This window comes from Nicotiana tomentosiformis, chromosome 6, assembly GCF_000390325.3.
Source record: "Nicotiana tomentosiformis chromosome 6, ASM39032v3, whole genome shotgun sequence".
In the NCBI taxonomy this organism is placed as follows: domain Eukaryota; kingdom Viridiplantae; phylum Streptophyta; class Magnoliopsida; order Solanales; family Solanaceae; genus Nicotiana; species Nicotiana tomentosiformis.
In genome coordinates, this window is record NC_090817.1 from 53,015,347 (window position 1) to 53,031,660 (window position 16,314).

The 16,314-nt window shown below is 43.6% G+C and overlaps 1 protein-coding gene across 1 annotated transcript; it reads left to right on the plus strand.

Moving 5' to 3' along the window:
• Nucleotides 1-14,199: 14,199 nt before the first annotated feature.
• On the plus strand, nucleotides 14,200-16,036 carry LOC138894003 (uncharacterized). Its single transcript, XM_070178676.1, has 4 exons — nucleotides 14,200-14,230; nucleotides 14,502-15,151; nucleotides 15,231-15,401; nucleotides 15,773-16,036. The coding sequence occupies exons 1-4, from the start codon at nucleotides 14,200-14,202 to the stop codon at nucleotides 16,034-16,036; spliced, it is 1,116 nt and encodes a 371-aa protein (XP_070034777.1).
• Nucleotides 16,037-16,314: the final 278 nt, after the last annotated feature.

Consider the following 16,314-nt stretch of genomic DNA (forward strand, 5'->3'; position numbering starts at 1 on the left):
GGCGTAATTCCCCTCATTGTGGGTGTCACTGATTGAGTCCTCAAAATGAGGCTGATCCCCTTGAATTTCAGGGTTGTGTGTATCGTTAACAGTGTTATCTGCCATTTTTGCAATTTTTTCTAAAACAAAATAGTCAAAACACGTTAGTAAAAAAGGCAAGGATCAATTTAATTACACGGCTGTCTAGGCCCCACGGTGGGCACCAAATTGTTTACCCGTAAAATGGTACAGTTGAATTTATACGTGATATTTAGACAAGTGAACTAATTTGATCCTGAAATAATATAATAATTGAAGATATACACAATACTTAGCCTTAGAATTTAGATAAAATGGCAAAGATGGTGATTCCGGGAACACGGTTTCCGAACACAGCAATGATGGGATCAAAAAGCAAGAAAGTGAAATTGTATAAAGCTTTGTATAGAATATCATATATGTTTTTGCCAGAAAATTCCTCCCCTTTACAATGGTAACTGAGCTCGCTATTTATAGCTATGCCTAGGGAAAGAAGTCCTAGAATCATGCCCTCCTTTAATGCTAATTATGATGGTCATTGATGAAGATGTAACGGTGAACATAAATGCCAAATTTTCTGTAACGGACCATCACTCTTAATGCTACAGAATATTCCTTAGTAAATGCTACCGGGCGCAGAGCAATTAATACACCTTCACGAACGTTACCCTTTTCGATGACAAACGGAGTGGCTGTGTTCGGTCCTCAGCCATCCCATCTTGGATTCCACGTGTCCTCTTTTTAGTCAGCCACGTGTCATATCATATTTTACCCAATACAACATACATGGTATATCACAATCAAAATTGACATCTTCAAATTCTGAAAAGGAAATTAAAATATTAATATTTAGCATTGTTTATATTTCGTGTTTATCAAACAAAAGTATAAGTTTTTTTGAAACACTTACCTTGAAATAGTAGGAGTTCTTTTTACACTTACAATTAGATAACAATTAAACTTATAATGAGGTTCTAAGGACACGTGATTTAACTTAATACCAATTGATAAGTATGAAGATTAATAACAGAAACGAACTATAAAGTAAAGTGAACCAGTGTTGAAATGGAATCCAACCCTCGAGCTAGGGTGCCTTCAAACTGATTGATACCAAAATGGTTAAAAATAAAAGCAAGCTGGTGAATAAGAGAGTAAGCTAAAGAGAGAGCGTTATATTGGCTTTTTTATGCGATAACAATGTGTCTTACAAATGATTAATACCCCCCTTTATATAGTAGAGGAATTCTACTTATGGTATAACTCTAATTACAGAAGAAAATCCCATGATTAGCTAATTAACCGTTCGTAATTTGATCCATTCCGAGTTTTTCGCCATGATCTTCGACCAGTCACGGATATTTTGCCTTTCCGTTATTATGTTATCTTTGATCTTGCTCGATGCTTGTCTCATTCGGTCTCGATTGCTGATGTCCTCGATCTCGACAGGTACCTCGAATCCCGAACTTGGTACATTATCCTCGTACCTTGGTCAAATCCACTACGGGGCCGTACTTCGATGCAGCTCCCTGGTCCCGATAAGATAGAAAAATTGGGTGGGCTCGGTTTTAACTGTATACAGATAGTCCCCTCATTTATTGGAGTGTAATGACAAGAAACGAATTGAGTCTTCGATTTTCTACCTCGACATGTCATGACGTCATCCTCATGACATGAGCGATGGAAGTGACCGAAACGTCCCGTCGGTACAGTTTCCCAAATCATTAATGTGTGTCAGTTGGTGGTCGGCAACTAGTGCCTTTGAACCGTCTCCGTGAATCCAATAAATAGACCCCTTTTCCATTGATTCAAACTTTACTTTCACTTCCATCTAATCTCCAAAGCTTTTATATCTCTTAAGTTCTTCCCTATTACAAATCTTCAGGTTTTGCTGCTAATCCTTTCTCAAACGTGAAGTCCTATTATCTTCCTCTTCTATAAACTTACACAAAAATGACAAAAACATCGAACACGGTACCACAAAAAGAAGCTGCTTCATCTTCTCAACCGGCCGGCGGGAAAACGCCGGTGGAACCCCGTCTTGAGGAATGCATTCCTGGGGGGTGCGTGCTAAACTCCAATTTCAAGATCGATAAAGCTTCGTCAATTCCTGGTTGATGAGAGCCAGTGTCGAGGTATATATACTCAATAACTAAGGTATACCTTAAGCAGGTAAAGAAAGACTGCAACTGGGAGAGCAAAGAGGTGGTGATCCCGACCCCCGAAGAAGACACCACCACCCATGTGGAAGGGTTTCTAAGTGTTTACACTTACCCTTTCACACTGGGCCCCCTCGACCCTGTCATCCTTGATTTTTGCCGTCAGTATCGAATAACCCTAGGCCAAATCCATCCTTCCTTTTGGCGAATTGTTATTCTGCTCCGATTTTTCGTGAGCAAAATCGAGGGGCTCCCTTTCACCCTCGATCACCTTATCAGATTGTATAGCCCCTGTCTCTATCGAGGCAGGTTAATGAAACTCCAATGTTAGGCTACCAAAGTGCTATTCTCGAGCAAAGACGAAAATAAGGATCGAGGTTGGATGGGCCGGTTCGTTCGAGTGAGGACTTCCGACCTAATCCCAACCGAGAAGATGCCATTTCCTGAGAAATGAAACATGAATCATAATTACCGTCTCACTTTTAGCTTCCATGTATTATTTGTTCCTTTTTCTTTTCTCATCGATGTCTTTTTCCATGATGTAGCGGTCGCTTGGATGACCCATGCGATTCCCGAACTCGAGAGCTGGGTTCGGAACCTGGCCTCGACCTCTCCATACGCCGCGCGCTCATGGCGCGATTTATCAAAGGGCCGATGGGAGGCCAAGACTCATGGTAAGCCCACTCTTTCTATATTTGATGATTCGATTATGATGCCCTTCTTCTAATTATAAAATTTTCTCGTGTACTGGCTTGGGCAAGGATGCGGTCATGAGGCTCCTATCTAGTGAGGAGGAGACTTCGATCCTGGCACCGAAACCAACAAAGGAAAAAAAGAGGAAAAAGACCTCAACCTTCGAGGATCTAGAACCTCAGAAGAAGGCGACTCGTAAGACGAAGAAGAACATCATCCTTCTGACCGAAGACTCTGTTCGGCGTCTAAGGGAGGAAGACGAAGAAGAGGAAGAAGACAACTCCCGGCTGGTGGCCCGAGTGGGAATGAGCACCGAGGCCCCAAAGGCCACTAAATCGGTGAAGGCCGCAGAGACTCCATCTCAAGATGAGGGGGTCTCAGGAAGAGACTTGGGCGAAGTCCCCGAGTCATCGAGGATTGAAGATCCCTCCCAGGCTCCCACCATAATGAGCCAACGGTGGGTACGGCTGTAAGGGCTGGTCTCAAGGCCCATCGAGATGGAGAGAATGCCCCAAGTGATCCACTTGGGGCAATAGAAATTGGAGGCTCCCCGTTGCTCCCCTCGTTTTCTGAGGAGATGATTCAAGAGGCTCAGGCCTTGAAGATCCCCTCCATCTAAGGAGCCCATGGAAAGGAGGACCCCTTCCGTGATTACTTTACTAGGGTCGAAGATGCTACCGGCCTAAGCGACTTGGAGGTCTCGAGGAAGGACTCGGGTGAGGCATCGAGTCTTTTCAACGAAGCGCAGCAAGCTTTGAATCGGGGTAAGCCTTAACTCCCTTTGTTGGTATTACCCTTGTGTTCATTTTTCTCTTCCTGTCTAACTTTTTTTCTTCTTTCTACGTAGGCCTCAGCGTTTCATCGGGAAGCATTTTCTTGGTCTCGAGCTGAGATGAGTCGGTATGAGGCTGATATTCAAAGGCTTACCGAGGAGAGGAATGCCCTCAACCTTCTCGGTGGGAAAAAAAATAAAAAATCAAGGACCTCCGAGCCGAGTTGGCCATAACTCACAAAGATCAGACCGAGATGATCGAGCAGGTAATGAAAATCTTAAAAGATCATGGGCTCAATTTGGGAATGGTGGTTAACATTTCAATCTCACAGCTGCAGCAGAAGGTCGAGAGGATCGAGCAATTCCGCGAGGAGGTCGACATGATGAAGGCGGAGACCTTGGGGTGGAAAGAAAGTATGGACCGCTTTGCTACTGAAAAAGAGGCTGGTCAAGCCCATTTTTTGTCGGTCAAAAGTCAGCTTCGAGGCATGAAGGAGAAAAGCTCAGCTCAGGCAAAGAAAATAGAGGAGCTCGAGGCTCAGTTGGCTTTCAAACTTGCAAAGGGCAAATATGATGCCGAAAAGGCAAAGGCCAAGTTAGAGGCGATCGTGGCCGTCTACCGGGCCGATGCTGAAGCAGCTCAAGTCCAAGCGAGAGAGGCAGGCGAGACCGCTCAAACATGAGCACATTGGATTGCTGAACTCGCCAAATGCCAATCTCGGAGGGAAACCCTCGATGAGATCCATGGTCGAGGTTTTGATCTTATCGACGAGATAATAAAGACTAGAGAGCATGAAGCCGATGTTGGAGCGCTGGCCTCTTTCGATGATGATAATGATGATGGCAGCAAGAGCAGGTCCGAGAATAGGGAGGACCTCAATGGAGAAGACGTTGCCCCTGAGGAAAATTAGGAATCTTGGGCTTTTTCTTTTTGGATTTTTTGTGCGGTGACCTTGATCGGTCCTTGTAAATATCTTTGTATATATATAAAAGATCTTTTTTCTTTTTGACTTGTCTTTATTCTATTTCCTACCCCGTGAAAATTCTATTTCACTCATGCCTTCATTCCTTATGGATATTTTGCTCATAAGTTTGAAACTTTAGGCAACTAGACCGAAGTCGGACTAGTGTAGTCTTAATCGAGTGAGTACTTGCTCGAACTCAGAGTAGGGTGACCCTTAGGTTTTAATTGAGTGAGGATGATTTCTCGAACTCAGAAATAAAATGGCCCTTTAGGCTCTTGAATTAGGCCGATACGACCATAGTAAAAAGAATGGCTTTCTCCCCCTTTTCGGCTTGAAAAGCTTATTTTTTTTATCATATAAAATATATTGCACCTTAGCATAAAATAAGGGATTTTCTCGAGACCTTTTGTTTCGTAATGCCTTAGCATAAAATAAAGAATTTGTTCTAGAGTTCGAACGACTTTGTACCCATTAGGGTTTTCGAGAGTCGATAATATCGAGACCTTTAGTAATTCAGCCGAGGGTAGCCTTTTTAACCGGTTTATGAAAATATTCGAGGCCTATTTTATAACGGAAATCGAACGTCTCCGAACCGTGTTAATTTGGCCGTAGCCTCTAGCTTATCCCCGAATGGGGTGGCCGTGGCCTATTAAATCGAGAATTGCCTTTTTAAGGTCTTACGATCTTAAGGTGTTAGTAATTCGATCATGTCGATTTTTTGGATGGCAGTCCCCGAGTGCGGGGTCAGTTGTTTGAACTTTAGTTGTGACCGGCCCTTAAGCCAGTTTCCACAATAGATCACAAGCACGACATTGTAAAGTAAAAATTTCTCTAAGGTATGAAATATATGGCAAGGAAAAAAATACTTTTTTCAATAGATTAACATGCGTACATGTTTCCCATTAGGTCTCGAGTAATCTACATGGACATGGTTCGTTCGACCGTTTGACCCTTACAAAATTTACCTATCAAGACCCTGTCGGCACAAAGTATCTTCCTTATAACTATCCGAGTGTATGCCCCCCAGTAATCGAGGTTGATTGTAAAAGAGCCTCGTATACTGTTAAATTGCTTTAAGTTTAGAACGAACAATGGTTGCCTCGTTAAAAACCTCACCGGAAAAACTCATTTGGGACAAAAACCGGTCTAAGGGATAGAGAGTGCAACGTGTTCTTTCATACCTAAGAACTTTGTGTTTGAAGAATCCTTTGATATCTTCGATTAAAAACCTGTAAATGGTTAGTATAAAATATAAACGAAAGTGGAGAAGGTCGTACCTTAGCAGTAATATCGTTTGAGGAGTGATATGTTCCAATTGTTTGGTAATTGTACGCCATTCATCGTGCCAAGTTTGTAGGATCCCTTTCCGATGATATCAAGGACTTGATACGGTCCCTCCCAGTTCGGGCCAAGTTTTCCTTCGTTTGGGTCTCGAGTATTGAGGTGACCTTCCTCAAAACCAAGTCCCCAATTTCAAAGTGTCAAAGATTGGCTCTTCGATTGTAGTACCTTTCGATCTGCTATTTCTGTGTGGCCATTCGAACGAGGGCGGCTCCCCATTTTTCATCTAGCAATTCGAGACTTGTATTCATAGCCTCGTGATTTGACTCTTCTGTTGCATATCGAAACCTGACGCTGGGTTCCCCGACTTCAACCGGGATCAGAGCTTCGATGCCATATACTAAAGAGAACGGTGTTGCCCATGTACTGGATTTTGGTATTGTTCGATATGCCCAAATGACTTCGGGCAATATTTCTCTCTATTTTCCCTTAGCGTCGTTCAATCTTTTCTTTAGATTTTGAATGATGGTCTTGTTTGTCGATTCGGCCTATCCATTCCCACTAGGATGATATGGAATCGACAGGATCCTTTTTATTTTGTGATCTTCGAGAAACATTGTCACTTTGCTACCGATGAATTACTTTCCATTGTCGCATACGGTCTCGGCAGGCATCCCGAATCAGCATATAATATGGTCCCAGATGATGTCTACGACTTCTTTCTCTCTAATTTTCCCGAAAGCCTGTGCTTCAACCCACTTAGAGAAATAGTAAGTCATAAAAAAAATTAGCTTTACTTGGGGCCGATGGTAGAGGGCCGACGATATCCATTCCCCATTTCATGAATGGCCACGAGGATAAGACTGAGTGGAGTTGCTCTCTGGGTTGGTGAATCATTGGCGCATACCTTTGACATTTGTCACACTTTCGAACAAACTCTTTTGTATCCTTTTCCATATCGGCCCAATAGTATCCTGCTCTGATGACTTTGTGAACCAAGTTTTCGGCACTGGAATGATTTCTGTAGGTGCCCTCGTGGATTTCTCGTAGGATGTAGTTAGTATCTCCTGGTCCTAAACATATTGCCAGTGGTCCATCGAACATCCTTCTATATAGTGTTCCATCTTCGGCCAATGTGAATCGTTCGTCCTTCGTGTGTAGAGTCCTCGATTCCTTAGGATCCGATGGAAGCTTCCCGTTCTTTAGGTACTCGATATATTTGTTCCTCCAATCCCAGGTCAGACTTGTGGAGTTGATTTTGACGTGGCCTTTTTCGATTACTGACCTTGAAAGTTGTACGACAGTACCCGAGCTAATCTCGTTGTCTTCGACTAATGACCCCAAATTTGCAAGGGCATTGGCTTAGCTGTTTTATTCTCGAGGCACATGATGTAGGGTCCATTCTTTAAACTGATGTAGAGTCACCTGTAATTTGTCCAAGTACCTCTGCATTCGATCTTCTCGAACCTCAAAGGTTCTGTTGACTTGGTTTACCACAAGCAGGGAGTCGCATTTGGCCTCGATGACCTCTGCTCCAAAACTTGTAGCTATCTCGAGACCTGCAATCATGGCCTCATACTCGGCCTCATTGTTAGTTAACTTGGAAGTTTTGATAGCTTGTCTAATTGTATTACCCGTGGGCAGCTTCAAAATGATGCCTAGCCTGGACCCCTTCACGTTCGAAGCGCCATCTGTGAAGAGGTTCCACACCCCCGTTGATGTACTCGACTTTAATAATAGTTCCTTTTCGACCACGGGTACGAGGGTTGGCGTAAAGTCGGCCACGAAGTCCGCTAAGATTTGAGAATTGATGGTCGTGCGAGGTCGATACTCGATATCGTACCCACTAATCTCGACGGCCCATTTGGCCAATCGGCCTGAAAGTTCGGGCTTATGCAAGATATTGCGAAGAGGATAAGTAATCACCACACAGATCGGATGACACTGAAAATATGGTTTTAATTTCCTAGAGGTGCTTATTAGGGCAAGTGCTAATTTTTCTAAGTGTGGGTACCGGGTCTCGGCCTCACCTAAAGTTCGACCAACATAGTAAACAGGAAATTGCGTAGCTTCCTCTTCTCGAACTAGGACCCCACTTACCGCGATTTCCGAGACTGCTAAGTACAAGTAGAGTTGCCTGTCCATTTTCGGAGTATGAAGCAGTGGCGAGCTCGAGAGGTACCGCTTTAATTCTTCCAATGCTTGTTGGCATTCCGGGGTCCATGCAAAATTGTTCTTCTTTTTGAGCAGTGAGAAGATCCTGTGACTTCTATCTGAAGACGTCGAGATGAAATGTCCTAGGGAGGCTATGCGCCTTGTTAATATTCGTACATCCATAACATTGTCCATGACTGTGATGTCTTCAATTGCCTTGATCTTATCATGGTTGATTTTGATCCCCCGATTTGATACAATAAAGCCGAGCAAATTTCTCGAGCTGACCCGAATGCACATTTCTCCGGGTTGAGTTTCATGTAGTGTTTCCTTAGTATATCGAAGGTTTCCTGCAAATGTGTCAAATGGTCCTCTGCTCGTAGGGACTTAACTAGCATATCGTCAATATAAACCTCCACTGCTTTACCTATTTGTTCTTAGAACATTCAATTTACTAAGCGTTGATAAGTGACACCAGCATTTTTTAGTCCAAACGGCATTACATTATAATAATAGGTGCCGTACTTAGTGATGAACAAAGTCTTTTCCTAATCCTCCGGGTTCATTTGTATTTGATTGTACCCGAAGTAGGCATCGAGAAAACTAAGGATCTAGTGTCCGGACGTGGCATTGATCATACGATCGATATTCGGCAGAGGAAAAAAGTCTTTAGGACATGCTTTGTTTAAATCTTACAGTCTACATACATTCTAAATTTATTTCCCTTTTTAGGGACTACGACTACGTTTGCTAACCATTAGTGATATTTTACTTCCCGAATGGATCCTATTTTGAGAAGTTTGGCTACCTCGTCCTTGATGAATGCATGTTTTACCTCGGACTGGGGACTTCTCTTTTGTTTTACCGGGCGAAACTTCGGGTCCAAGCTCAGTCGATGTGTAGTGATCTTTGGCGGGATCCCTATCATATCTAGGTAGGACCAAGCAAAACAATCCATATTATTGATAAGAAATTTAATGAGTTTTTCCCTGAGCTCGGGGGTGAACCCCGTACCCAGGATACCTTTCGATCGGGTAGATGCTCGATCAGTATGACTTGCTCCAGCTCTTCGACTGTCGATTTGGTGGCGTCGGAATCCTCGGGGATTATGAAGGATCGAGGGATCCAGTAGTCACCATTCTCGTCCGTTCCCTGCTTCTCCGACTGAGTCGAGGCTGGTAGTTGTGGTTGCTATTTAGCTTCCTATTTTCCTTTGGAATCCGATCCTTTTATTGACAAATGCGTCGATACCGATATTACTTCGTTGATCGCGAACATCTCTTTGACAGCATGCTGCTCCCCATACATTGTTTTTACTCCATCCGGCGTCGGGAACTTGAGAATTTGGTGAAGGGTTGAGGGGACCGCCCTCATGTTGTGAATCCAGGGTCTTCCCAGCAGTGCGTTGTATCTCATATCGCCCTCGATCACATGGAACTTTGTTTCTTGAATAGTTCCGGCTACATTTACTGGTAGGATGATTTCGCCTTTAGTTGTTTCACTCGCCATGTTGAAACCATTAAGAATTCGAGCTGCGAGTATGATCTGATCTTGTAGGCTGAGCTACTCCACGACTCTCGATCGAATAATATTGGCCGAGCTTCCTGGAACAATTAAAACACGTTTAACCTGAATTTATTCATAAGGATAGAGAATACCAAAGCATCATTGTGGGGTTGTGAGATCCCTTCTGCTTCCTCATCATTGAATGATAAAGTGCCTTCTGGCACATAGTCTCAAGTTCATTTTTCCCTTGTGATTGATACTTTAGTGCGTTTGAACACGGGCCCTTGTGGAATATCGACTCAACCAACGATCATGTGAATCACGTGTTTTGGTTCTTCCTGCTCGTTTTTCCTGTTTGCATCCCTGTCTTTGAAATGTTTTTTAGCTCGGTCACTCAAGAATTTTCGAAGGTGACCCTCGCTGAATAGACGGGCCACCTCCTCCCTTAGTTGTCTACAGTCTTCAGTTCTATGACCATGTGTACTATGGTATTTTCATATTTGATTGGGGTTTCTTTGGGATGGATCGATTTGTAGGGGTCTGGGCCATCTAGTATCTTTGATTCTCCCAATGGCTGACACAATACCTGATGCATCAATGCTGAAGTTGTATTCTGATAACCGTGGTGCTTCTATGGGATCAGCATGTTTATCGACGCCACTTTTGCTCATGAGCCCTCGAGAGCTTTGTCCTCGATCGTTCCTTCAACAATTTCGGATGGGATTGCATCCTAGGCCGCTGTTTCTATGATCTGTATTGTATGGTTGATACCGATCTCTGTTCGACCGGGGTTCTCTGTCGATATCCTTTTGAGTTCTGCCGATGGGTCTGTTTGGATAAACGGAACCGGAAGGGGTCCCCAATTGATCATCCTCAACCCTGATCTTTGACTGGTACCGATTATGTACATTGGCGCAGCTTACCGCTGGATATTTAATTAAATTCATCTTTACTTGTCATGATGCCACTGAACTTCGTTCATTCAAACCCTGAGTTAAGGCTTGAACAACCCAATCGTCTGTGACCAGTGGCAGTTCCATGCGTTCCATCTGGAACCGAGATACGAACTCCCTCAACATTTCGTTGTCTTTTTGTTTCACCTTGAAGAGGTCCGACTTCCTAGTTGAAACCTTTATTGCTCTGGCATGTTCCTTTACGAAGGAATCTGCAAGAATGGCAAAGGAATCGATAGAATTAGGCAGCAAATTGTGGTACCATATCATTGCTCCTTTTGACAAGGTTTCTCGAAATTTCTTCAGTAAAACAAATTCAATCTCACCGTCTTCCAAGTCATTCCCTTTTGTTGCGCATGTATAAGAAGTGACATGCTCATTAGGGTCGGTGGTCCCATTATACTTAGGAATTTCTGGCATTCAAAAATTTTTCGGAATGGATTTCGGAGACGCACCAGGAGGGAAAGGCTTCCATACGAATTTCTTTGAATCCATACCCTTTATAATCGGCGGTACCCCTGGTATTTGGTCAACCCAGGAGTTGTATGTCTCAACTTTCTTGTCATTTGCCTCGATTTTCTTTTCTCCCGATTCAATCTGTTTCGTGAGCTCTTCGAGCATTTTCATAATGGAGGGGTTTGTCCCCGATTCGTTGGCGTTCGACCTTTTCGGCACATGCTCGGTCCTGTGGACGACATCAAGTTAGATCCTACTCGATGTTCGGTGCTGATTTTGTAGTTGTGCTATAGCGGCTTGTTGAGCGTGTAACATTTTGAATATCAATTGGAGGCTAACTCCACCATATTCTCTGCCCTGCGTACCTCGACCACCTGATCGAACATCCCTGCATATGCTACCTTCAGGATCAGCGCCCAAATTTGCATTTAGGGCAACATGTGAATTGACATCGACGGGATTTGCAATTGGTGCTCCCTCGAGGTCAGCCTGAGGCGCCTCGATCCCTGGGGCAGCTATATTGTCATTTTCCCCGTAAAATCCGAGGTCGTTGCCATTGTGTGTAGGCGCTGCTTGTGAGTTTGACATGTTTATCCTGAAAACAAAGATTCTTACGAGAACAAGTGTAAAGCAGTGTGTGTTATCGGAATCAGTATTAAGCAATCACTATTATCCTTAGCCCCATGGTGGGTGCCAAACTGTTTGCCCTTACAATTGGATAACAATTAAACTTATAATGAGGTTCTAAGGACACGTGATTTCACTTAATACCAATTGATAAATATAAAAATTAATAACAGAAATGAACTATTAAGCAAAGCGAACCAGGGTTGAAACGGAATCCAACCCTCGAGCTAGGATGCCTTCGAACTGATTGATACCAAAACGGTTAAAAATAAAGCAAGCTGATGAACAAGAGAGTATAAGATAAAAAGAGCGTTATATTGGCTTTTTTATACGAGAACAATGTGTCTTACAAATGGTTAATACTCCCCTTTTTATAGTAGAGGAATTCTACTTATGGTATAACTCTAATTACATAAGGAAATCCCATGATTAGCTAATTAACCGTTCCTAATTTGATTCGTTTCGAGATTTCCGCCATGATCTTTAACCAGTCACGGATATTTTGCCTTTCCGTTATTATTTTACCTTTGATCTTTCTCGATGCCTGTCTTATTCGGTCTCGATCGCTGCTGTCCTCGATCTCGATAGGTGCCTCAAATCCTGAACTTGGTACCTTGTCCTCGTACCTTGGTCTGATCCACTATGGGGCCGACCTTCGATGCAGCTCCCCGGTCCCGGTCAGATAGAAAAATTGGGTGGGCTCGATTTTAACTGTATACAAGTTCATTTAAACTAATAAATTATTTTGAAGTAGCACAACAAAAATATAATCAGACATGACCATAATTCTAAAATTTTAACATGCATCTGATAGTTAACAAAATAAACAGAAAAAAGGAAGCAAATAAAAGGTCTAACTTAAAAAAAGCTAAAAAGTCTTTTGATAGCGAGTCACGCATAGGAGGTTAGAGTATATAACTATTTACCCTAAAATTCCAGTAACAATTAAACTTATTTAGTGGTTTTAAGGATACATAATTTAATCCAATACCAATTGACAAACAAGGAATTGAATAGATAATCTGAATAGTAAAATAAATCAAACCAGTGTTCTAGCAGCGCTTTCGAACTCGATTCGAGATGGTCTCGAGGTTGGGTAAGAAGAACAGTAAATAAAAGAGGAAAAATAATGATGAACAGTAATGGATAGTAAGTAAAATAGAGTAAAGGAATCCTGGTCAATTGCATATCAGTGATGAACAGTGATGGATAGTAAGTAAACAATGAAAAACAATGATGAACAGTGTTCTTTATCAGTGAATCAATGCCTCTTACAAATAAATGCGGTCCCTCTTTATAGAGTAAAGGAAACCTAAATAAGGTACAGTTTATAATAACGAAAATAAATCCCATGATTGACGTCAATAACCGCTTGATTTGATATGTTCCGGGATTTCCGCCGAGATCTTCGGTCGGTTGCTAATATCTCTTCATTCCGTTATTATGCCTTACCCGAAGTCGGTCATGCTCGGTGTCGATCTTCAGCGATCACTTCGATCTTCGTGCTCCATATTTTGCCATTGAGCTCGAGCCTGGTTTATTGCGAGCTTACCTTCGGGGAAGCTCCTCGTGCCTAAGATATCTGACATGCCAGATTTCGATCGTATACAGATAGTCCCAGCGTTTCTTGGAATAACATGATAAGAAATAGTTTGATCCTTGATTTTTCAAACCTCGATCATGACATCGTCCTTATGACGTAAGTGACGGATGTGATCGAAACGTCCCGTCAGTTCAGTTCCCAAATTATTAATGCATGTCAGTTAACGGTCGGCCACTAGCGCCACCGAACCGTCACTGTGAGCCTATAAATACCCACTACATCATTGAATCAAACTTTACTTTTGCTGTATTCAAACCGATATGTCTTCTCACTCTTTTCGTCTCCTCCTTTTCGTCGTCTGTAGAGCCACCTTCGTTAGTGCTGAAACCACCAGTTTTTCATCTTCCTTCGCTCTTCTTTACTTATACAAATGGTGAAAACCTCAAAGACCATACCGCAGAAGGAGAAAGCTTCTTGCTCCTCTTCTCGGCCATCCGACGGCAAGATGCCGGCGGAGCCGCTTCCCCACGAGTATGTTCCCGGCCCGTGTACTCTAAAATCCGACTTCAAGGTCGAAAACCCTTCATCGATCCCGGGCCGATATGAGCATGTGTCGATGTACATGTGCTCGATAACGAAGAGCCACCTCGAGGCCATGAAGAGGGACTGCAACTGGGGTCCCGAGGTCGTGGTGCGAAATCCTGCTCCCGAAGAGAGCACCACCGCTTATGTGGAGAGATTCCTAAGTGTTTACACTTACCCCTTTACATTGGATCTCCTAGACCCAGTGATTATTGATCTCTATAAAAGATATCAGGTCACCCTAGGCCAAATCCACCCCTCTCTATGGCACATAGTAATCATGTTGCGCTTCTTCTCAAGCAAAGCCGAGGGGCTAGAGTTTACTCTAAATCACCTCATGCGGTTGTACCGGCCCCGAATCTATCATGGATTAATCAGGCTCCAACGTCGGGCAACGAAAGCCTTGATCTCGAGCATCGATGAAGACAAGGATCGGAGTTAGATGAGCCATTTTATACGGGTGAGGACCCGCGACATTATACCGGAAGAGAAGATGTCGTTCCCTGAGGAAGGGAACTTTGAGCGTAAGTGATCTTCTAAAATATGTTCTTCGTACCGTCATCAATTTCGCCCGATATCCCCTTTCGACATATAGCTATTCCTTGGATGCCTCAAGCGGTACCCGACCTTGAAGATTGGGTTCGGAAGTTAGCCTCAACTTCCATTTATGCCGAATGTGCATGGCGTGATTTGGCAAAGGGCAGATGGGACGCCAAGAACCACGGTAAAGATCTCCTTTTTCATATTCTGAAATACTCTTTATACTTCATTCGTCACTAATTTTCTTTTATGCAGGCCTGACTAAGGATGTCGCTTTGAGGTCTCCAAGTGGCGAGAAAGAAACCAAGTCCCCGATTTCGAAACCGGGGGAATACAAGAAGAGGAAAACTACCTCGCAGTCCGAGGATTCCAAATCCAAACTTCGAAGGGTGAGGAGGAAAGTAACCGCTCTCATAATGGATGTTGTCCAAAAATTGAGAGACGAAGAAAAGGAAGAAGAGGTAAATGCCTCGGCACTGACGGTCCTACCTAGGAAAGCCGTCGAGGTCACCAAACCTTATGAGCCGACGGCGGCTGCTAAAATCAAGCCTCGTGTTGAGGAGGCTTCCAAAAAGAAATCGGGTGAGGGTCCCGAATTATCAGAGGTTGAGATAGTTTCTCGGTCATCTGCAGCTACACCGGACGGGGCCGGTTCTGAGACCCCGAAGATCGATCAGAGCATCCCGAGCGACTTGCTCGGGACCATGACAGCAGGTCGCTTGCCTTCTCTTCCAACTTTTTCTGAGGAGGCACTTAGGGAAGCTCGAGAGTTGAAGACCCCTGATATAGGCGGAGGCTCTAATATAGGGGAACCCTTTCAGGATTACTTTACTGGAGTCGATGATGCCTCTGATATCAGTGACGCTTCTATTCTTTTAGAAGAGGCCCAACGTCTCTTATCTCAGGTAAGAATCTGTTTACTGCACTTCTTTTATTTACTCCTTTCTTTTCTAAATCTGACTTGTGTTTTCCCTTTTTGTGTAGGACTTTGCCTTGTTTCGAGCTGACCTCAGCAAGTGTGAAACCAAGCTCCAAAAGGTCTCGGAGGAGAGGAACGCTCTGAAGCTTCTTTGCAGCCAAAAAGACGAAACTATAAAGGACCTTCAAGCGGATTTGGCCAAGGCTCGTGAGGAAGAGGTCAAGCTAGATAAGCAGGTGAGCATCCTTTTGATAAAGTATGGACTCGACCCAACCGTGGAGGCTAATACTTTATTATCTCAGCTGCAGCAAAAGGTTGAAAGGATCGAGTTGCTTCGGGGAGAAGTCGATCAGGTCAAGGCCGATTGTGATTGGTGGAAGGAGAATATGGACCGCCTGGCTACAGAAAAAGAAACTACCTTGGCCAAATTGTCATCGGCCGAGGTTCAACTTCGGGGTGTCAAAGAGAAAAGTTCGGCCCAAGCCAAGAGGATCGAGGAGCTCGAAACCTTCTTGTTGAGGCCAAGGAGGAGATCGAGAAGACAGAAGTTATGGCGGACAAGTCCATTACCATGTACCGGGACGATGCTGAGGCTGCTCAAATGTAGCTAAGGGAGGCTTCTGACCGAGAGCAATGGATCCTTGACTCGGCAAAGTGTCAATTCCGGAGGGAAACTCTCGAGGAAATCCATACTCGAGATTTTGACCTCTCCGATGAGATAGCCCAAGCCAAGGTGCTTGAGGCTGAAGCCAGGCATCTTGCCTCCTTCGATGACGAAGATGATGATGAAGAAGGCAGTCGAGGCAGATCCGATGAGGGGCATGAAGGAGAAGTTGCTCCCGAAGAAGAGGTCAAAATCGGCCGTAGTTAGGACTTAGTTTCCCTTTTTGTAAGACCTTGACCGGTCTCTTGTACATAACTTTTTTTTATCAATATATAATAGAAAAAATTCTTTTGAATGTCTTCTCAGTTTTATATTCAAACGTGTTTTGTGCTTTTGCCTTGTAAAAATTTTGTTGTTGTAGTCTCTGTAATCGAGTGAACACTAGTTCGAACTTAGAACAAAACCCTTAGGTTTTTTAGACACGCAAGGGCGAGTCCCCGAGTTCAGTAAAATATTCGAGATTTCAGATGGCTTGATCGATGCCA